Raw genomic sequence first — 24,023 nt, forward strand, 5'->3', positions numbered from 1 at the left:
AATATATGAAAAACCAAAAGCTGCCCGAAGCCAACTGTCAGTCAGATATAGCAGTCAGAATCTCTTGGCAGAGACTCTGACAATAGCCACCTCATTGTATATGACTAGTTCAAAATCCTGCAGGCTTTTCCTCTTTTATCAAAGGCCCTTTGAATATATGATGATGTTTTGAAATTTTTCCACTGAGAATCAACACTTGTCACAAGAAGATACTTATTCCATTTGGGACTTATTCTGCTGATTAGGATCTACTCCAGGACTGAATCTCAAGAGTTTGGGCAAGGAGGTCCCGGGCTTAGGACAGGATGGGATGGGATGTGACAAGATGATGGGTAAGTTGAGACTTCCCCAAGGATCACTCATTAAGAGGCAAAGGTAAGACACAAACCTCGGTTTTCCTGACTTTAGGCCAGCTTCCTAACTCACTGCACCAAGGTGTTGTTGTCATTTTAAAATCTATTTTAAGTGGTGATTGGTGGGGGAGAAGAGTACTTCCCTTCCATAAAACAACCCATAAAGGTAACTATCACAATTATCATCATCCAATTTTATAGAAGAGGATACTGAGGCTAAGAAAAATAAATTGATCTGCTGTGGAGTCCCATAGCTAGTATCATAACCTGGATTCAAATCTACATTTCTATCCTCTCTCTCTCCTACACTACACTTTCCCTCCTCTTTATCTGCTCTGACCATTTTATCAATAGAAACAGAAACTATTTTTGAGGGACTAGATATAAAATGATAGCGCCTGACCAGCTACCTGTCTTTTAGCAAAGATATTCACTTTTCCATTCTCTCTACCTCAAAGAAAAATCTTTATTTTACAGAAAAGTAAATTGAGGTCCAGAGAGGGATCTCTTGGTTTTTGGTTATGTCTGACCACTCCTCAGTAAAACCTTGCATAACTTCCCATCTTCCTTTCTTTAAAGTTTTCTTCTACTTTACTCATTCCCGCAAGGTCTTCCATCTAGTGATACTGAGCACCTTTTGTTGTTCCTTGAACAAGACCCTTCAATTCCCCAATTCTGGGCACCTTCATGGGCTGTCCCCTATCTATACCTGGAATTCCCTTTCCTCATTTTCACTTCAGGCTTCCTTCAAGTCTCAGCTAAAAATCTCTTTTTACAAGAAGTTTTCCTCAAACCTCTTTAACACTAGTGCCTTCCCTCTGCTAATTATCTCCAACTTTTCCTATAATATGTAGCTTATTTGTAGACAGCTGTTTATATGTTGTTTTCCCCATTAGATTTTCAGCTCCTTGACAGTAGGAATTGTCTTTCACCTTTCTATCACTAGGGTTTAGCACAATGCCTGGTGCAAGGCAGGAGCTTAATAAACGTTTTTTGACTATTTATTAACCGACTGAATATTTCTCTAGTTTCTACCCCCAAACCAAGTTCCTAGGCCCTCTTTTCTCTCTACCACTCCCCAGGTGATCTCAGTAGTGCCCACAGGTTCAATTATCACATAGATCCAGCTCTATAGTTCCTCCTGTGAGTCCCAGTCCTTCATCACCTTGACCAATTGAATATTAGACACTTCCAGCCAGATGTCTTTCTTGTAGCCATCTCAGATTTAACATGTCCAAAACAACTCATTAGCTTTCCCCCTCAAACCTACCCCTCTCTTCTTTTTCTTTCTCTTTTTTTAATTTTTAAAATATTTTTCTGTGTTTACATGATTCATTTTCTTTCCCTCTCCTCTTCCTTGCTCCTCTCTTCTGAATTAACCTATTACTGTACATGGCATCTCAATCTATCCAGTCATCTAGACTTGAAACTCTAAAGTTTCCCTGACTCCTTACTCTCCTTTAGCCAACAAATCCAACCTTGTAGATTCTATCTCACCACCATTCACAAATCTATCCCCTCCTCTCCATTCACATAGCTACTACCTTACCTGAAGCTCTCATCTGGACCACTGCCAGAGCCTCCTAAATGACCTCTAGCCCTCATCTCTCTCCTCTCCAATCCATTCTCCAGACCTCTGCCAAGGTGGCAGTACTAAAATGTGGGTCTGACTATGTCACTCCCCTCCTCAAACTCCACTGGCTCCCTATTATCTTCAAAGATCAAATACACATTCCTTTGTTTGGCATATAAAGCCCTTCATGACAAGACCCCAATCTACCTTTCCATTATCCTAGATTACTTCTTTCACAAGCTCTTTGCTTCAGCCAAACTTGGCTCTAAGCTCTTCCTCACACATAAAACTCTGTCTACCATCTCTGAGTTTTGGAATGAGCTATTCTCCATATCTAAAATGAATTTTCTCCTCATTCTCACCTCTTAGTATCTCTAGTTTCTTTCAAAGCTCAACTCAAATACCATCTTTTAAAAGAGACTTTTCTTGAGCCTCCCAAGAGATGTTAATGACTCTCCACCCAATTTGCCATGTATTTTCTGGATACATTTCTGTTGTCTCTCCTTGAGCACATGGACTTTTCCCCCCCTTTGTATCTCCAGTGGCTGGCATATAATAATTGCATATAGACTGCCTGGTTGCTCAAGGTTACACTAGAAACAAAAGACCTCTTGACTGCCAGTCTAGTAACTTTTCCACAAGAGTATAAAGCGTAGTAAATTCAAAATACTGGGTCCCTGATAAGATTTTATATTCCAATATTACCAGCCCTGGGGGAAGCTAACTCCAAAGCCTGCAGAAACTGCTTAAGAAGCACCTTTGAATAGAACCCGAATGACACCGTAAGAGTCTTAAAAGAGATTAGCTGTTGATTCAAGGATAAAATTACTCAAACATTAAAAGGTATAACCGAACCTTGCTAATTGGGTTTTTTTCCAAAATTAAATTACCAGCAAAGATTTAAAATCAAGTGCTAACTAGGCAACAAATTTGAAAGGAGTTTCCATAGGAGAGGAGAGAGATGAGGGCTAGAGGTCATTTAGGAGGCTCTGGCAGTGGTCCAGATGAGAGCTTCAGGTAAGGAAGCAGCTATGTGAATGGAGAGAAGGCAACAGATTTGCAGCCTTAAGTCTTCTTGGAAATATTTTTCCCAATTATCTTTGTATGTAATCTGTTGCTCTTTAAAATAACTCAAGAGTAAGAAGCTGGTCACTAAAAACATTTACTACAAAACAAAATTTTTCAACTAAGAAAGATCAGATTGAAAATTGAATGATGGCAAAGTGGCTCAATGGATAGAGTTAGGCCTGGAAATGAGAGTCTCAGTTCAAATCTGGCCTCAGATATGTCTTACATGTATGACCTTGGACAAGTCATTTAACCCCATTGCCTATCCCTCATTGCCTTTCTGCTTTGGAACCAATACTTGGGATTCTAAAATAGAAGGTAAGAGTTACCAAAAAAAAAAAAAGAAGAAAAGAAAATATGCCACTCCCCCCTACCAAATTTCTTCCATATAAACAGAGGTTTCTGTAAAACCATTACTATCATCTTTGTCTTTTATCCTATATAAAAATTAAGAACTTAAATAATAATCCACAAAGATGAAAATCTTTGGAGGGAATTATTATTTTTAAACCCTTACCTTCCACCTTAGAATCAATACTGTGTATTGGTTCCAAGGCAGGAGAGAGTGGTAAGTGCTAGGTAACTGGAATTAAGTGACTTGCCCAGGGTCACACAGCTAGGAAGTGTCTGAGGCCTGGCCCTCAATTCACTGAGCTACCCAGCTACCCCCTAAAAGGAATTATTTTAAGTGTGTTTTGATACCCTTCAATGTGAGCAATATTCTTACCTTACTCCAAGGTTTTCAAGAAGAGATTCATCAAGGTGGAGAAGCTGAGAACCTCTGATTTTGTTTTCTATGAAAAAAATTTTAAAGATTAATATTTTAATGCATCTTGTCTTTATACACGCATTAAATTTACTTCAAATATAATTTTCAGGAAATAAATTTACTCTATGACCTGTGCAAAATTCTTGCAAGAAAGTTCATCTGTGGGATTTAAAATGAGAGCACTAACCCATCTATGATTAAAAATATTAAGTAACTTGAAGAATGTTGTGTTTGTGTTCTTGCTATAAAAGGTTAAGAGTAAGCCACATTTATCTGTTGGTACTTCAGAGCAAAACTACCACCACAGACTAATATATTAATTTGTTTTCTAAAGCCAAGAACAGAAAAGCACATAACAATCCAGACTTTTGGGACCGTCATCCTTTCTTTTTATGCAAGATTCTATCAAGTCCTTGCCCAAATCTTGTCATTTCGTCCATTTCCCTTAAAAATTTTTTTTTAAACTTTTATGTTCTATTGTTGCCTTTTTTTACACTGGTTATTTCTCTTAACATTCCTCAACTATTGTAACAAATCAAAAATTTTAAGCAATAACAACCGACACAATAATCCTATCTAACAGCTTGAACTTATAGTGAATTCCATGCCCATAGTCCTCTACTTTACAATTTGTAATTGTTTGGTTTTTTGCAATTATTGTTTATAGTTCTGAAATCACTAATTTCTCATCCTAACCAGTTGGTCATGCCAGGTTAAAGGAAGCCAGACAGGAGATTATTACAATAGTATAAAAAAGAAGTTATTAACTAGCAATGGAGTGGGAAAGTGAGGGAATGGGGGAGATATTAATTGTAAAGGGGGCAGCTGGGTGGCTTAGTGGATTGAGAACCAGGCCTAGAGACAGGAGGTCCTAGGTTCAAATCTAGCCTCAGCCACTTCCCATCTGTGTGACCCTGGGCAAGTCACTTGACCCCCATTGCCTAGCCCTTACCACTCTTCTGCCTTGAAGCCAATACACAGGATTGATTCCAAGATGGAAGGTAAGGGTTTAAGAAAAAAAAATACTGTAAAAACCAGATCTAGGACTAACTGAAGTTTTATACCTGGAAGAATAGTACCACCATCAGAAACAAGTAAATTAGGTTAGCTGGTCAGATTTTGTAGAAAAGATGATGTTTTAAACATGCCAATTAAATTTGCATGGGAACATCCAGGTAAATATATTAACCAAGCATGTAGAAAAGCAACCTTGGAACTCATGGAAATGGTAGGACATGGGGCAAAGATTTGAGAGTCATCCCTATTACTATAGGGAGCCACAGAAATGGATGTGGCAGTCAAGGGAGAGTACAGAGAGAAGAGATGAGGAATGAGGACAGGGCTTTGCCTCCTTGAAGTACAAATTCATTAATTCATTAGACATTTTATTATGTCACAGGACTAAAATAATTTCTGGGATGCAGATCTTCCTTCTTTCCTCTCCCTCCACCACTCAGTAAGGTCCTAGACCCTCACAACTTATCTCACACACTTCTCTAATGTACTTTATCAAGGAACTCTGAATTACACCATATGTGGATATCCTTCTACAGTACCCCCTTAAGATTTTAGATGGCAGGAGATATATCTTATCTAAACTCTTATCTAGCATAGTGGCCAGCACAAGTAATAACAACACTCATATATATATATATAATATATATATAACATATAATATATAATAATATATAATATATTATATATATATATAATGTATATAGTGATTTATACACTTCAAGTCAATGCAACAAACATTTAATGAGGGATTCTGTGCCAAGCACTGGATATTCAATAAAAAGCAATTAACAGTCCCTATTCTCGAGGAGCTCAGTCTAATAGAGGAGACAACATATAAAACAATTAGATACAAACAAGACATACATAGAATTAGAGATAATCAAGAATCTCCAAGAGATGCATTAGCATTTAAGGGAATCAGTAAAGGTTTCTTATAGTTTACATATTTCATGTCATTTCATATCCAGTGTGTAGATGAATTCTGGGAGAAATAAGTTTTAAGTATGTTTTTCCAAGCAGAAAAGACTACCTTCCCAAAGGACAAAAACCCAAAGTAGTATTTCTTTTGCATACTAAACAATGCCCAGTACAATTGCTAGGTATTGAACACCAAATAATCAAAACATTCCTCTAATGGAATACACATAAAAGTATATCTACATTAAATTCTACTAAGCAAAAGATTACATTTTTATTCATTTTAATTGTTAGTATTATAATCACATAACTAAAAACTGATACTTGGTTAGATTTCTTCACTTAGAGAGAACATATTGGGATATACCATCAAGAACATCCCTTGGTCTGGAAACATGAACCAAGTCTGTAAACCACCAGCCAGAAAACTGGGATCTCATTCACCAATTTTTTTTTTTAACTTAGGGGAGGAATTAGGAAAAGGAAAATGAAACTGATGCTTAGAGAAGGAATGAGGAAAGAGTGGAGTTCAAGAACCAATCAGGGAGTCCCACAGCTGCGACTGCCCTGAGTTTCTTAACCCCTGAAAAAAGACTTGAGGAGAGAAGAATGAGGAATTGAAAGTTTGGGTTGTGTAGGGTTTCCCCTTCTCCTCCTCCCTAGTTCCCCAACAACAACAACCCCACAACAGGAAGAGTTCTTTGCAAAGATTAAAGTTGCAAATCAAAACCAGTTAACACCAATTTCCATTTCTGGCAACAGTAAATGGGTGTTTTGCTCTTTGCTTTCATACTCGGCATCAAAAGAATAGTTGACTGCTTGACAAGGAACTGATTCAAAGGTGGTTAAACAAGACACTGAGTTTAACCTGCATTATTTCAGCCAAAATAGTTACAACAGGGGCCTCATTGGGTTGGGCCAAGGCTAAAGATAGATGTTTACAGGATATCTCTTTTTTTAAAAAGTCCATGTGATGGGAAACGAGAGGAGAAACAAAGATCTATTAAAGCACAACTTCTTATGATGTGGCAAAGCTATAGTTTGATAGGAAACCACAACAGCAAAGGCACTTGCTTGGTGCTCAACAGAGCAAAAGATTGGCAGTGTTAACTCACCTTTCTTTCGGAGCAATTTAGTCCACACTGAGTCTGCAAAAAGCAGGCCCAGTCAGGGTCTAAAAGTAGCGCTCAGGCTGCAAATAAGTCCTGGTAGCCACAAAATTCATCACCAATTATTATTAACCAATAATGCAAACTGACATATTTTAAAATGACTGGTTTCCAACCTTTCAGCTTAGAAGGGCATAGCTTTGTAAAAGCTTGGCATTATCACAGTCCCAACCGAGTAATGAGTAACGCCCAAACTGCTTTTCTCATCTATCAGGGGTAATAATTAGGTCACTAATTGGCTCCATCATCAGAGGTTCACCTGTTCCTCAGAACAATCTACCTTGGAGACCCAGCCCCACTTCCACTCCCATCCCGGCTTTAGTTTAAACATTAGTAATTTACTATTTACACCCCTCCTTTTTGGATTATCCTTGGTCTACTTACATACTTCAGGAGGCTTCCCAACTCCAAATTTTGCCCCCAAATCTCCCACCCTACCTCCACCAGCACACTCAGTTCTGGCATATTGGGCATTGGTCAGGTGGGAAGTTGGCAAGGTGAGGGGCCAATAAGAGGGTCCCCTGGAGCGGACTGGGGGATCTGGTAGGGGGCTCCTGCTAAGAAATCAAATGAAAGGTTGGTGACCTAAGTGGTTATTGGGAGAGGTTGAAGAGAAGGACCAGTGTAGGTGTTGACGGAGTGGACTGACCAAGTCATGGGGCAGGTGGGGGAAATTAGAGGGGGCCAGTCACCGAAGAGTGGAAAGCCTCGGGTATGGAGGGGAGGGGTCGTCGGACACCACGTCAAGGGAGTCATTGAAGAAGCAGTCGCCGGGGAACGGGGGTAGGGGGACTGACTTTCACCAGGTCATGGGGAATGACCGGTAGGACCCTAGGGGGACCATGAAGGGGAGAACCGAGGGCTAAGAGTGTGTGGGGGATTCCAGGGGACACGAAATTGGGGGGATTAGCTGACAGTCATGAGGTAGTCTCAAGAAGTGGGTTACTTTTAAGGGACAGCTGGGGAGGTTGTGGGTTAGATAATCAGGTTATGCGGGAAGGGATTCCAGGAGGGGCAGTGGAGAGCGGGAGGGTGAAGGGGCTCCCTAGAGGGGGTGCCTGGGCAGGGGACCACAGACAGAGGCTCCCTGCAGGTGTAACTGGAGAGTTCGGGGAGGGGGAGGCTCCCTGCCAGGATGGCTGGACTGGGAGAGGGCACTTTAGTAGAGTGCTGGACAGCAGGCCATGGAAGCTGGGAGTCCCTGCAGGGACGGTTGGGGAGCTGGAGATCGACCCTCCCGGGGCTGGGCAGGGCCCCATCCGCACCCCCATCCTCGCCTGCTACCTCGGAAGCGGCTGAGCAGCGCCGGGTCGCTGAAGCCCTGATGGTTGAGGAAGGCGCACAGTTGCTCGGGACCCCAGCTCTGGGGATCGCCATCGTCCTGGAACTCCGCGCCTGCTGACTCGGCAAGCGCTGCGGCGTGCTCCGGAGGGGGGTCGGGACTCCCGCAACGAGCACGCTTTTGGGGCGCACCAAGCTCCCTCATGGCCTTTTCTCAGCGGCCGCCACCCGCTGAGTTCCAGGAGCCGGCTGAAGAGCTGCCCGCGCAGGCGCACGACCGCCTCGGCCGAGAGGTTTCCCTTTTCCCTCCTCCCTTTGCTCTGGAGTCCTGGGGAGGCGAGCGCCTTCGGAGGGCGACTGCGCAATGACTAGAACAGCCGCTGTTCTGGCTATTACAGCACCTCCTGAAAAGTGCACAGCCTTTGAGGTGTCAGGTAGTTGGCGAATCTCAGAAATTGCTTGGGTCCTCAGGGGCTGTCAGGATCAAACCATAGGTGAACAAAAAGACCTCCTCTTCAATCTAGCTTTTGTTAGGGGAGTTCCAGGGAATAGCAACTCACCTGAGGCGCGCCCACAAACACACATAGACACACACTCACTGCGGCAGCCCAATCGACTCGATGGTACCTGTATATGTTAATCAGTTTTTACTTATTTCCGAGCCCTACTTTTGCCTCGTGGCAGTTTCCACCCATTAGTCCTGGCTTTTCTCTTTGGGACCAAACTGAACCAGTCTCTGGACAGCCTTCAAATATTTGAATGAATGAATATAAATAGAATGAATATAAAAGTGAATGATAAAACGATTTACTAGGTGCCAAGAACTCTAAGGGATACGAATTCAAAATCCAGACCGTCCCTATAGGGAACTTACATTCTAAAGGAAGGAGAGTGATGGCCAGGGAGGGGAATTTTACCTTGGGAAAGCACAGGGGTGAGTATTGGATCCTTAGGAAAGTCGTATCCCTTTTTTCCAGAGTTAATAGTGACAATGATTTGATTCTATTTCTCAGAGCAAGAGGTAAACATGGGGCTAGGCGGTTGACTGCAGGGCAGTTAGCAAGAAATGGAAGTAGAAGGCTAGGAGTGTGAAGTCTTTCTAGTCTGTGGACAGCCGGATACGTTGGACCTAGTGACTGTGCTAGCACACTCTCTCAAGCAGTCCTTGAAGGCGGCTATTGTCTTCCTTCCCCTAAATCTCTCCTTCAGACTAAATATCCCCATTCCTTCAACCAATCCTCAGATGGCATGGCTGTGCTTGATTGTGGCCGAGGTAAAGATGGAGTTAATGGAAGCTGAGGCAATTGACGGGAAGCTGAGGCAATTGACGAGAAGCTAGGGTTAGATGTAAGGATATCCATAGGTAAATTGAAGTCCCCAAGCATAATAAAGAGACTGATGGTGAGCCTTGTACTTGTTAGGGTCCTGGTATTCGCCTACCACCAAGGAAGACCAAAAGACAATGCAATTAGCAGGAGGGCCATTTATTGAACTGATGTGCACCAGCAGCACACATCAGGGGAGCTCCGCCATAGAGTTCCAATTGTAGTCTGGGGATGCTGGAATATATATTCCCTCCAGCATGCATGGCCCCCCCAGCCCCTGTCTGGTACACACCATTGTTGAAATGTTTGCCAGCATTTATGGTCCCTAAGCTCTTATCTGGGACCTACTGCTATTGGGACCTTTGACATATTATTAACTTCTAAGGTCTGGCAGTTTTCCTGCTCCCTCATACTGAACTTGAGAGCAAAGAGAATGACGTGGAAGCTGTGGAAGAGCAATAAACTTTTGCCACTGATGGCTGCAACCCTTGCTTTCCCAGGGAATAAATATTCATTTATATTCTAAGTGCCACCTTGGGATTAAGTCAGCCTACAGGGAATGATCTCAAGACTGCTGGCTACTTCAACCTGCATAATCCACTTGACTCTGAATTTCATTGAAGAGCAAGATTTGGGTTTGTTCCTTCTTATTGTGGCACTATTCTGGTTGATTTCTTTTTTTCAGATTCTGCAATTCAATATTCTGCTGCTTCCTTTGTGGAGCAAGAATTTTTTTAAATTATTTTTTATGTTTTTCTACAATATATGTCGATCAAAATTTCAAAAATCATTTCCTGACATTTTGTGATCTCTCCCTTTCATCCCTCCCCACTCCCCAAGATAGTAGGTAATACGATATAGGTTGTACATGTGTTATTATATAATACACATTTCCATGTTTATCATGTTATAAAAGATGACACATACCAATTCCATTAGAGAAAAATTCATGGAGGAAATAGAGAACTTTAATTACTTTGTGAACTGTCTGTTCATATCCTTTGCCCATTTATCAATTGGGGGATGACACATTTTTATATATTCAATTCATTTCTCTATGTATTTGAGAAATGAGGCTTTTATTAGAGACTTGTAAAATTTTTTTTACACCATTAATATTACTGTGTATTATTTTCCATTCCTACCCTTGTTTAGTTTCTGACATCATCCACCTCCCCCAATTTGCCCTCTTTCCTATCAAACCCATCCCCCTTCTCTTATTCCCTTAATCTCCTATTTTTCTGTAGCACAAGATAGCTTTCAATACCCAATTGGTTGTATAAATTCTTCTCTCATTGAGCCAGTTCTGATGAAAGTAAGGTTCACATGCTCTCCTCCCCAACTCCCCCATCTTCCCTTCCACTGGGAATGCTCCCTCATACTTCTTTCATGTGCAATAATTTAGCCATTCTATTTTTCCCTTCTCTTCCCAATTTAAACTTTTCTTCTTGAATGTGTAAAATGTGGGAAGGAGGCCAGAGATCATTTAGCGCTTAGTAAAGAAGATTTATCAACAAATAGAGGGCCAACCCTATGTTAGCAAGCAGCAGCTTTGCTAGAGGTTGTCTCCTTCCCTTTGCCTTTTTTTTTTAATGTGGATTGGGAACCTACTTAAAATTTTTTTAATAATTAAATATTTAATATAGCAAAAAATATCCCAATGCATTCCTCTTTCTCATGTCTTAATTTAATTTAAATTTTTTATATCATTCCATCATATTCAACTCACATTCTTGCCCCACTCCTTCTAGCCACCCTAATAATGACAAAAGTTCTTTGGCCTTATAAGAATAGTCTCTCCATGTAGCGATGTACCAAATTCAACCTTATTGAATATCTTTTGATTCCTTTTCCTGTTCACCTTTTTATGATTCTCTTGAGCCTTATATTTGAGAGTCAAATTTTCCATTCAGCTCTGGTCTTTTTACCAGGGATGTTTGACAGTCCTCTCTTTCATGGACTACCCATTTTTTCCCTGAAGGATTGAAGTTCTAGCTCCTTTGCCCTCTGGAATATCATATTCCAGGCCATTTTATCCTTTAATGTAGAAGCTACTAAGTCTTGTGTTATCCTGACTGTGGTTTCACAATATTTGAATTGGTATGTTTTTGGCTGCTTATAATATTTTCTTCTTGATCTTGGAGTTTTGAAATTTGGCTATAATATTCCTGGGAATTATCCTTTTGGGATCTCTTTCAGGAGTTGATTGGTGTCTATTTTGTCCTCTGCTTCTAGAATATCAGGGTAGTTTTCCTTGATAATTTCTTGAAAGATGATGTCTAAACTCTTTTTTTGATGATGTATTTTCTTAAATGTCTTATATTATCTAGCCTAGATTTATTTTCCAGATCATTTCTTTTTCTCCATATTTCACATTTCTTCTATCTTTTCATTCTCTTGACTTTATTTGATTGTTTCTTGATGTCTGATGAAGTCATTAGATCCTACTTGTCCAATTTTAATTTTTAACACATAATTTTCTTGAGTGAGTTTCTGTTACTCCTTTTCCATTTGACCAATTTTGCTTTGTAAAGAGCTTTTACCTCAGTGAATTTTTGTACCTCTTTTTTCCAAGAGTCAATGCTGTCTTTCAAGAAGTTTTTCTCTTCAGTACATTTTAAAATATCTTTTTACATTTGGAGAATTTTATTTTCTTATTTTCTATGGATTTTTGTGCCTCTTTTATCAGTTATCCTATTCTATTTTTAAGGTAGTAATTTATTCAGCATTTTTGTGCCTCCTTTACCAAGCTGTTGACTCTTCATGATTTTCCTGTATCATTCTCACTTATTTTCCCAATTGGTCTCCTACCTCTTGTGAATTTTAGAACTATTCCACCCTAATCAGACCATTCTTTAGAAGATTTGATTTAGCTATTTCCTGATCAGTAACAATAGAGATACTTGGAATAACAGAATCAGATCTTGGGAAGTCCACATTTCTCCACCCTACTCAGTTTAACAAGGCCAGGATGCCTGCACCATACTCAAGATTAAGTATCTGGGGGAAAAGGCAACAGACATGTGCAGGAAACAGCTGACAGACTTGTAGGCTGTCCTAAGTATAGCTAAACTATCATTGGTACAGATGAGATGCAGAAAAGTGATGTAAAAACGTCTATATAAGGCACATCACTTCCTGTCTCCTGTCTTCCTTTTTCCTGAAGAAGTGACTCTGGCTGGCAGTGTGCTAGGTGTTCCAACAACTTGGGAGTGGTGGCAGTTATTTGTCTGGGTTTTAGCAGTGATTTCTGTCCTTGACCTGATTCAGGTTCAGGCATCTCAGCTGAGCCCCTTTTGGAATTCAGGTTGATTCCTTCCTCCTTCACACTCCAAACCCTTACTTTTGTAATGGTGAAAATTTCACCTTTTAAGATTGATGTAATATTGAACAATGGCCGCCAAGGAATTTACTTATGAAATTCCTAAAATGAAACACTCAAGTCAGAATGGAGTTTATGGAGGTTTAAAATCAGTCCTTAACTCACATGAGTGATCTGAAGGAAAGCTGTCTGTGGGCGTCCTCCCTGTCCAAGCTTCTAACACCAACTCCCTTCTCCCTCTCTCCACAGGAAGTGAGCGAATTTCAGAGGCTGTTCCCTACCTCACTTCCTGTGTCTCACAAGTGCCAATGGTTGGCTCTACCTTGGCTTAGGACAGCCCAGGTGGGCAGTTAGTTATTTCTGATTTGTCATTGACTAGCACATGCCCGTGTAGTGTGGGTGTGCACAATTTTTGGGTGCTATACCAAGATGGAGACTTTTAAAATTCATACTTTCTAGATCTTCTAATCTTCCTGCCCAGTACCAACCAGGTGGGGGGAGGAATCCTTCACCCTTTCCTTCTCCCTTCTTCTTAATCTTCTCCACTATATCAATTAAATCACCATAAAATTTCCATCTGACTTGGGTATTTTATTATTTGGGATTTCCCCTGGTGACCATTAAAATTTAGATTTAAGTCACAATGCTAAAATTATCCTCACAGTTTTGGCTGACCACATTGGTTGTGATGAAATACCCTCAATCTTCTTAACTTTCCTAAACCTTTTTTCTACTGTGACTATCCCTTTTTATAGCTTATTTTGATCAGCTGTAAAGGTAAGTAAATTTGGATTTTTTTTTCTCTTTTCTCCCTCTCTCCTTAAATTAGATAGACCAGCTGTTTTAAATCTTAGCAAGAGGACCCTAAGGTCCTGGCTGGGAGAGCTGTTTCTAAATCTCCTTTCCCTTAGGGAACAACTGCCTAGATTAGGAGTGGGGAAAACCTGTAGAAAGTTTTGGCTTTGTTCTGCTCTCCATGTGTTTTGTGAAGACCGCTAGAAAAATTATATATATATATATATATATATATAAAATATAATATAAATAAAAATAAAAATATAAAATATAAAATAAAATAAAATATATATATAAAATATAATAAATTATATATATATATATATATGTATGTATGTATATAAATGAATACTACCTTCTTAGACATTTATATGGTGGTTGAAGAATTAGGGACATTGAGGAATACAGCATACCTCCAATTTTTTATATTAATAGGTAATGTCATTTTTGTACTCCTCAATACTGTGTTTAGAGATGCTAAAATAAAAAAAATTGAGGATAAAATGCAAGCCCAATTAGACAATTTAAAATGTTTCTTACAGGATCAATTGGCAAGCATCCACCCTACCAGAAACAGACCTGTTTCTGAACCTTTGAATGAAGAAATTTTCTTTCCAGAAATAGAGATGGAAAACACCTTCCCTATAGCTCAGATAACAGACTGGGTCTCTCATGGTCAGCAAATCTTGACTGAATTTAATCCCCAAAACCCTTCCCCTACAATACCAGTTTCTCATGTTCCTTCTCCTACACAAAACCAAATTCAAGCCCAAAGGAGATCTCATCCTCCTAGAGAAACTTGTCCTAGATGAACTGACCCACAGGTACAAAATTCAACTAGAGGCCTGTTTCCTCTAAGAAATAGGCCTGAAATATGACAGAATGGGGATGTGGTGACTTTAAGACAATATACTGTTTATTCCCCAAGAAATAAATGAATTTACACGAAATATCGCCACATATGAACAAGATCCCTTTCTAGTAACAAAAAAGATGACAGACATATTTTTTCAGTATAATCCATTTTACAAGGACATTGAAAACTTGCTACAGGGTTTTTTAAGTGAACGTGAGAAAAATAAAATAATTATTCCTGTCAACAAAACCCGGGGGCACAATGCAGCACATTGGCCATCTCAGGATCCCAAATGGGACTATAACAACCCTGAGGATTATTTACAACTATACCATTGTGGACAGGCCATCCTAATGGCAATGAGAGAATGTGCAGACAGTACAGATAAGTGGACGGAATTTGAAAAAATTAAGCAAAATGAGGAAGAAACACCCTCCAGATTCATGGATAGAATAATCGAGTTTGGGGGTAGATACCTGGATTTTGACCTGTCGAAAGAAAATAGCATAAGACAAGTTAGGAGGCTCTTTGTCAATAACTCTTGCAAAGTGATTAGGGATTATTTTATAACACATTGTCCAAGATGGCCAGAGATGGACCTTGAAGAATTACAGAAAACAGCTATATATGTTTTAAAGGGAAACAAAGAAAAGGAAGGAGAAAATAATGATGTCATAGAGGAAATAAAGAAAGAATTGAGATGTTTAAAAGATAAGATGGCTAAAACAGAAAGTGGGCATGATAATCAACCAATGACACTTGCCCCTCTCCAGAAATCTAATTATCGATCTAGTACCTGCCACTTCTGTGAGAAGAAGGGCCACAAAATGATTGAGTGTAAAACTTTTCTCAAGATTATCGGAAAGAATATACAGTTTAATAACAACTACAGAAGTGATAATTATAGAAATAACTATAATTATGACAATGGAAACCACAACTTTAGGAATGATGACTATAGGAATAGATATTGGGCAAATGATAACTCAAACCAAATAACTCCACAATAATATAACTTAAGTGGTGCTCATCCAAAAAATACTTGGTGTGCTAATACCCCTCAGGGGGGTGCCTTTCAGGGGGATGCCCAAGGAACTTCCCAAACACAATGAAGGTGTGTGTGTGTGGGGGGGGGCTGGGGCATAGGAATCAGAGGATACAACCTTTGATTTTCTGGACCCTGATGTCCTAGTACCCATTGTCCCTATCCACTGCCCCCCAACCCCATACTAATGAACCCCATGTTACCTTAAAGGTGGGTAACACCTACTATGATTGTCTTTTAGACACTGGAGCTTCCAGGTCTATATTAAAGAGTACAGCTGATTTACATTGTTATTCTGTTGGCTCAGAGAATGTAATGGGAGTGTCAAGAATTCCCCAAAGGGTTAAAAAGCTTTCCCCTAGAATGGTGTCTGTAGGGCCCCTACGGGTACAACAGTCCTTCCTTTTGATGCCTGACTCCCCTTTAATTTGCTGGGGAGGGACTTTCTATGCAAACTCAGAGCCACAATAACTTGTTCCCCAGATGGTTCCTTATCATTGGAAGTACCTGAGGAATATTTAAATTTACTCCCTGTAATTCTCTCAGAGAGTCAGGAGGGAAAAGTGAATCCCACCTTTGAAATACCTGAAGATATACCAGAGTCTCTTTGGGCCACATCCTCTTCCAATGTAGACTTACTTAAGTCTGCTGTTCCTGTGCAGATGAAAACTAAATCTATCCCACCTCCTTCCATTCCTCAGTATCCTCTCTCAAAGGAAGCAGTAGAGGGAATTACCCCAGTTATTAACTCATTAATTAAACAAGGAATAATAATCCCTTGTACATCTGAATACAACACACCCATCCTGCCGGTTAAAAAACCAAAAAGGGGGCCCAATGGCAAGCATCTCTATATATTCATACAGGATTTGAGGGCTGTGAACAATCACGTTACAAAGAGACACTTCGTAGTTTCCAACATCAATACTATTATTTCTTCTATTCCTAGCACAGCTACATACTTTACAGTAGTAGACTTGCGCTCAGCCTTCTTTTCCATACCCATATATGAGAACTCCTGTCATAGCTTTGCTTTCACCTGGCAGGGCCGTAATTACTCCTGGAGTCATCTGCCACAAGGTTTCATAGACAGCCCAAGCTTATTTGTGCAAATTTTGAGCCAAGATACAGATAATATAAATTTAAAAACAGCAAATTAATCAAATATATAGATGATCTACTATTGGCTTCAACAGATGCAGAAGCATGTCAGGAAGATAGTAAACACCTTCTTTTGGAATTGCACAAAAGAAGGCATAAGATCTCAAAGGATAAGTTTCAGTGGTGCCTCCCTAAAGTAGAATATTTGGGGTTCATCCTGACTGCGGGTGCCCACTTTATTTCTCTCAAACAAATTGAGAATACTCAAAATTTAAGAGCTCCTACCACTAAGAAACAGTTGAGAGAAGTTTGGGGAGCAACAGGGTTTTGTACACAATCGATTCCTTGCTCTGGGGAAATTTCTAAACCCCTTATAGCACTAACAAGAGATTCGGTCCCTGAACCCCTCAAATTAGAACCAGAACACCTGTCAGCGCTATCAGATCTAAAACAGGCTATCCTGTCTCCCTCCTCTCTAGGCATCCCAGATTACAACAAGCCATTTACTTTGTATGTACATGAGTGAAGAGGGGTAGCTTCAGGTGTTTTAACTCAGACTTTGGGACCTTCTCAGCACCTAATTGCTTATTATTCTGCCCAACTGGACCCAGTAGCATCAGGAGCACCACCATGTCTTAGAGGAGTAGCTGCTACAGCCTTACTAGTGACAAAAACTGTTGATCTAGTATTGGGATGCCCATTAACAATTATGTGTCCACATGAGGTAGAAGCATTATTGCTAAGATATAGAACACAGGCATTTTTTGATCAGTGAATTACAAGGTATGATATGAAATAACCTTGTTAAACAATGAAAACATTTCCTTGAAAAGCTGTTCAACTCTTAACCCTGCCACCTTGCCTCCAGATTTACCAACTTCAGGAGAACCATTACATAGTTGTGAAACACTAGTATCCATGGCAGAAAAGCCTCAAGATGATCTCTTGGACACTCCCTTAAACAACTCAGATCTTATTTACTGATGGTTCTTCTTTTAAGAGGGTTGGCATACACTACACTGGAGCTGATGTAGTCACAAAATTTGCCACTGAATAGTCAGCTTCACTACCCTTTAATATTAGCGCTCAAGGAGCAGAACTCATAGCTCTGAAACATGCCTGTATAATTGCCAAGGGTAAAAAGGCAACAATTTATATGGACTCTAGATATGCTTTTGGCATTTGTCACTCAGTCGGGATGCTATGGCTCCAGAGAGGATCTTTAACTTCAGCTGGAAAAAATCTATAGCTAAAGCAGAAATTATTAATAAGTTCTTTCTGCTCTCAAACTGCCTGAAGCCCTAACTGCAGTTCATTGCTCTGCCCATACAGGTGGCACTGACTGTCTCTAGGGGAAATGATCGAGCAGATACTGCTGCAATGCTAGCAGCCATAGAAGGACATGAATTAATTTTAACATTAACAACCACTGATGACTTAAATTTGTCACTTTCCTATAACGAAAAGAAAGTGGAAAAATGGAAACAAAAATTCAAAGCAAAACAGATTAATGGAGTATGGGTGTCATCTGAAGGAAAACCCCTGCTCCCTAGAAGTTTCTATCACCAAATTTGCCAATCTGTTCATAGAAATGGTCACTTTGGTACCCAGGGCATCGTGGACTCTCTTAAGAGAGTATGGATAGGCCCTGGTATAACTATTATAGCCTCTAAAGTGTGTTTAGCCTGCTTTACCTGCCAGGCATATAACCAACATGCTTTTCGTGGCAAAGCTTTTGGTGGGTGTCCTCTGACTTACATACCTTTTGAGCACCTACAGATAGATTTCATAACAATGCCCAAGTCCGGACATTATAAATTTTGTCTAGTCATAGTAGATCCACTGATCAGATGGTCGGAAGCATTTCCTGCGACCCTAGACACAGCGGCTTTTGTTGCTAAGGTGCTTTTAAAAGAAATTATCGCTTTGGCCTGCCAGCACGTATTGATTCCGATAGAGGAAGTCATTTTACTGATTCTGTCTTAAATCAAATATACTCTTGCTTGGGGATAACTCCCAAATTCCATGTTCCATATCATCCCCAGAGCTCAGGCCAAGTTGAAAGGATGAATTAAGAACTTAAAACTATGACTGGCAAATTATGCACTGAGACCCATTTAAAATGGCCTGAAATTCTCCCTCTGGCCCTATTTTATCTTAGAAACAGGCCTAGAGGAGAACTACACATATCACCATTTGAGATGCTTTTTGGACATCTGTCTACATAGGCTAAGCCTTTCTCCCCGGCATATACATCACTATTAGGGGGAGATACTACTATTGCTTCCTATATACAGGAATTACAGCTTAAACTGCGTGAACTTCATGAATCTGGAGCTGCAGTACAAGCCAGACCACTAGACTTTTCACTTCACGACCTGAACCCAGGAGACAAGGTATATATTAAAAATTTCCAGCATACCAGAGCAACTCAGCCTTCCTGGGAGGGAACATTCCAAATATTGTTAACTACTCCAACATCTATAAAGGTTGGAGATTGTATTTTAATAAAACTCCAAGATTTTGAAAAGTTTTTTTTTTTTTTGCTTGAGAAACATCTTCAAGGAAAAAGCTTGCTAACTCCTAAAATCCAGAGAATGAACTGTTGCAGAAAGATGCCAGAAAACCTACATTACATCAAGATCAAGAATGAACCTTGGGGTGTGGTTGCTTGAACTGAAGGTTGATTGAATTTATTTTGAATGTACACTCTTCTGCCAAAGGGGACTGCCCCCTAATTGGATTTTGTCAATGTGCCCAGGAAAACATTGGTTTTGCTGTCTCTCTCTATCTCTCCTATTTTTCCCTTATCTCTAACTTTTGTAATTTCATAGCTAGTATGTTTACAAGACCCATTGGAGAGGTTAGCCTTCCTTGGGCCTCAGGTGGGGATTGTGAATTTCAAAACTACTCAACCCTGTTCAAACCATTCTTTAGAGGATGGGATTTGGCTATTTCCTGATCAATAACAATAGAGATACTTGGAATGACAGAATCAGGTCTTGGAAACTACAATCTCCACTCTACTCAGGGTAACAGGATTTAGGAAGGGCTGTAGCAAAGCTCAAGATTTAATTATTTGAGAATATGACCTTCAACAGACATGTGCAAAGGGGACAGACCTCTGGGCAGTCTTGGGTTAAGCTAGAGCCACCATTGGCACAGGTGAGACACAGGAAGTGAGGTAGAGGACAGCTGAGGAATCTGGGGACTTCCGGTGTGAAGGAAAGGAGGGAGTTGCTGCCTGGTGCTTGGAGTGGAGGTGCTCAGACTGTTTCTCCATTTTGGTCACGTGAGTGATAGGGACTGATCTCTTTTCTTTGCCTCAGCTATCCAAGGCCTTGGGCCTTTGGCCCAGCCTAAGCAGAGGGGGGTATTTAAGCTCTATTCCCTTCTCTCCCCTTTCTCTCTCTCTCTCTCTCTCTCTCTCTCTCTCTCTCTCTCTCTCTCTCTCTCTCTCTCTCTCTCTCTCTAATACCTTTCTTCCTCCTGTTAGTAATTAAAAACTCCATAAAAGGTTGACAGCTGACTTGAGTTTTCATTTAGGAATTACATAGCTGAATTCCTTGGCAACCTTAAATTAATATATATTAGTCTTTTAATGTGATTTCCATATCACAAGAGAAGGACTCTTGGATTCATTGCTCACATGTAAAGAGAGCATCTTCTGTCGAGACTGATTGACTGTATCCTATCACATGCATTGAAGATAATAATCCATTGACAAGTGGATGCTATTTTTCAAGAACACATTGAATTTCTGATTTTTTCTTTTTCCCTTATTTTTTATTATTGCTTTTCTTTTCTTTTGATTAGAATATTTGATTTTTTCCCCTTTTCCTCATTTCTTGTACTAAAGGTACATACAATTAAATATTTTTTTCTCTCTCTGCAGTAATATAAGTTTAATACTTGCTATAATATCAACATACCCCAAAGCATTAAACTGAGGGAACCTGCCATTTATTGATAAAATGTTATGGGACTATGATTAATATTTGGGTCTGATTCCAGAAAATAGGATAAAACAAGGAACACAGGCTTAACCTGAAGAGTACCAAAAGAGCACACAGGAAATACTAATGTGGACTCGAGGTTGCAATGCTTGACATATGTTAAGTCGTAGGACTTCCTTATATCTATACCCTTTGTGAAGTATTCATACAAGTACCAAAATATGACTATCATGCTGGCTCCCTATATCCCTGAGAATGAAGAAAGTCAGAATAGGGAATGACACTTCCCTATCAAAATGGAATTCTAGTTCCTTTCCTTCTCGTAGTATGGCAACTTCCTGTAGTCTTGGCTGCAAATGGGTAAGTGAAATATTACTCCATTCCATCCTATAGACTTGTGGACTACAAATTACTTTAAATTGGACCTGTACAAGGGCGTATTATGAATTTATTCTTGCTTACTCAACATTTTGTTTGGTATTTTGATTCTGATTTTGAATTTTTTTTCTTTTTCTTTCTCCCAAAAGTTTAACTTTCTTCCATATTTTTCCCTTTTATATGTTTGTTGTTGTTGTTTTTTGTTGGTTTTGTTTTTATTGTTTTTGAATTATTTTAATAATTAACTCATACATCCCCATAACTCAACAATGCATCCTGAGCAAAACTGGATGGTTTTTTTTAACACCCATTTGGGGGGGGGGAATTGTATTTTAATAAAAATCCAAGATTTTGAAATTTTTTTATTCAAGAAAGATCTTCAAGGAGGAAGCTTGCTAACTCCTAAATCCAGAGAATGAACTGTTGCAGAAAGATGCCAGAAAACCTACATTACATCAAGATCAAGAATGAACCTTGGGGTGTGGTTGATTGAACTGAAAGTTGATTGAACATTTATTTTGAATGTACACTCTTATGCCAAAGGGAACTGTCCCCTAATTGGCTTTTGTCAATGCTCCCAGCACAACATTGGTTTTGCTGTCTCTCTCTCTCTCTCTCTCTCTCTCTCTCTCTCTCTCTCTCTCTCTCTCTCTCTCTCTCTCTCTCTCTCTCTCTCTCTCTCTCTCTCTCTCTCTCTCTCTCTCTCTCTCTCTCTCTCTCTCTCTCTCTCTCTCTCTCTCTCTCTCTCTCTCTCTCTCTCTCTCTCTCTCTCTCTCTTCTATTTTCCCCTTATCTCTAACTATTGTAATTTCATAGCTGGTATGTTTACAAGACCCATCGGAGAGACTAGTCTTACTCAGACCTCAGGGGGAATTGTGGATTTTAGAACTATTCCACCCTAATCAGACCATTCTTTAGAAGATTTGATTTAGCTATTTCCTGATCAGTAACAATAGAGATACTTGGAATAACAGAATCAGGTCTTGGGAAGTCCACATTTCTCCACCATACTCAGTTTAACAAGGTCAGGATGCCTGCCCTATACTCAAGATTAAGTATCTGGGGGAAAAGGCAACAGACATGTGCAGGAAACAGCTGATAGACTCTTGGGCTGTCCCAAGTATAGCTAAACTATCATTGGTACAGATGAGATGCAGAAAAGTGATGTAAAAACATCTATATAAGGCACATCACTTCCTGTCTCTTCCTTTTTCCCTGGAGAGGTGACTCTGGCTGGCAATGTGCTAGGTGTTCCAACATCTTGGGAATGGTGGCAGTTATTTGTCTGGGTTTTAGCAGTGAGTTCTGTTCTTGACCTGATTCAGGTTCAGGCATCTCAGCTGAGCTCCTTTTGGAGTTCAGGTTGATTCCTTCCTCCTTCACACTCCAAACTCTTACTTTCTAGATCTTCTAATCTTCCTGCCCAATACCAACCAGGTGGGGGGAGAAATCCTTCACCCTTTCCTTCTCTCTTCTTCTTAATCTTCTCCACTATATCAATTAAATCACCATAAAATTTCCATCTGACTTGGGTATTTTATTATTTGGGATTTCCCCTGGTGACCATTAAAATTTAGATTTAAGTCACAATGCTAAAATTATCCTCATACTCTCTTATTTGATTTTAAATCCCTTTTGAGCTCCTCCATTCATTCTTTTTGGGCTTGAGAGTAATTCATCTTTTTCTTGGAGGCTTTGGATAAAGCAGTATTGACTTTATTTTCCTGAGTTTGAGTCTATTCTGTTACCAAAATACCTTTCAATGTTGAGCTTTTTTTGTTGTTTGCTCATTTTCCTGCCTTTTTCTTTTCTTTTAGTTTAAAAAAACATTTAAAGTTGGTCTTTGTAACTCTGGTGAAGGGGGCACTCTTCCAATCTTCAGATTCTTAGTGCAGCTGCCTTCACTGATGACTCCGGGGATCTATCTGCTTTCTGTTCTTTAAAGGTAGCATGATGTAAGGATAGGTGTGTTTAAGACTCTCTAGGCCTGTGCTCTGGTCATTGAGTTACTCCAAGCCCTTTTTTACCCCTTGCAACTGTGACCAGGATCCCCTGCTCCCCTGTGACTGCAAGTATTGGTGTATGCTGGTGCCCTTCCTCACCTTGCAACTAGACCCCAGGACTGCAATCAGTTTCTGAATAAGGGCAATACAAGAGCTTTGCCCCCAGAGCCATCAAAGGGACCCCTGTAATCTTCTTTTGAGCAATTGTCAGACCCCTCTCTGTGGCTGAGAGCTCTGGAAGCCTTGGCTGCTGCTTCAGTTATACCCTGGGGCCTGATGTGATGGACTGTGTTTCACCCCCACCCTGATGCAGTAGACTCCTCAAGCTGGCCTTAAGTTGTTTTGAGCTGAAAAATTACTTCACCTGTGCTTTTGTGGGTTATGCTGCTCTAGAATTTGTTTGGAGGCATCATATTGTTGCTTTTTGGAGAGTAATTTGTTAGAAATCAGATGGGGTCCCTTCACTATTTTGGCTCCATTTCCTCTCATGGAGGAAATAAAGTGAAGAATGGCATGCTTTAATCTGCATTTAAACTCTGTGGGGCAAGATTATTTTTCATTATTGCTGCTTCTAAAGCTGCCATCTGAAAGCTGTTGTTGTCCCAGTTCTAGGATCATTTCTTCAGTAAAATATTGTTCTAAGAGAGTGAGACAACCTTAGCTAGTCAGGGCTAGTCAACACATCTTTAAGATCTTTTTAGTTACAGAACCACATCTGGCTGATATAGGAACTGGCTACTTGCTTAAACAACTTTTTAGATTCACATTTCCTCTTTTTCTTTTTTGGTAGAATTGGGATGCCTAAATACCACTTCCCTTTACCCTACAGGCCATAAACAGGTCCACCCCACAGCACAGTCCTAACAAAATAAGCATCAGAGAAAATTAGCATTTTTAATTCATACCTTTCCCAAAGACACTTATGCACTCATTTGAAAAGTTCTAAAATGTCCTGAGGCTCTGGAAGACTCTAGAGGGAAATGGAGGCATAGGAAGAATGGGACAATACTGGAGGCCACCAAAGGCATAGCCTGAGGGGTCCAGTCTGGACCCAGACTGCCTCTAGGACTAGTGCAAGAAGAGCCCTCTGTAAC

The 24,023-nt window shown here is 40.0% G+C and overlaps 1 protein-coding gene across 3 annotated transcripts in view; it reads right to left on the reverse strand.

Moving 5' to 3' along the window:
• The window catches only part of SAMHD1 (SAM and HD domain containing deoxynucleoside triphosphate triphosphohydrolase 1), a 58,152-nt gene extending 49,622 nt beyond the window's left edge, over positions 1 to 8,530 (reverse strand). For all 3 annotated transcript variants that reach the window (XM_007474308.3, XM_007474307.3, XM_001381548.5), the window contains exons 1-2: positions 8,152 to 8,530; positions 3,722 to 3,788 (exon numbers count right to left, since the gene is read on the reverse strand). In XM_007474308.3, coding sequence (XP_007474370.2) covers positions 3,722 to 3,788; positions 8,152 to 8,353 — 269 coding nt within the window. In that variant the 5' untranslated portion in view covers positions 8,354 to 8,530. The remainder of the gene's footprint in view (positions 1 to 3,721; positions 3,789 to 8,151) is intronic.
• Positions 8,531 to 24,023: the final 15,493 nt, after the last annotated feature.

The sequence above is a fragment of the Monodelphis domestica genome, chromosome 1 (assembly GCF_027887165.1).
Source record: "Monodelphis domestica isolate mMonDom1 chromosome 1, mMonDom1.pri, whole genome shotgun sequence".
Taxonomy (NCBI): Eukaryota; Metazoa; Chordata; class Mammalia; order Didelphimorphia; family Didelphidae; genus Monodelphis; species Monodelphis domestica.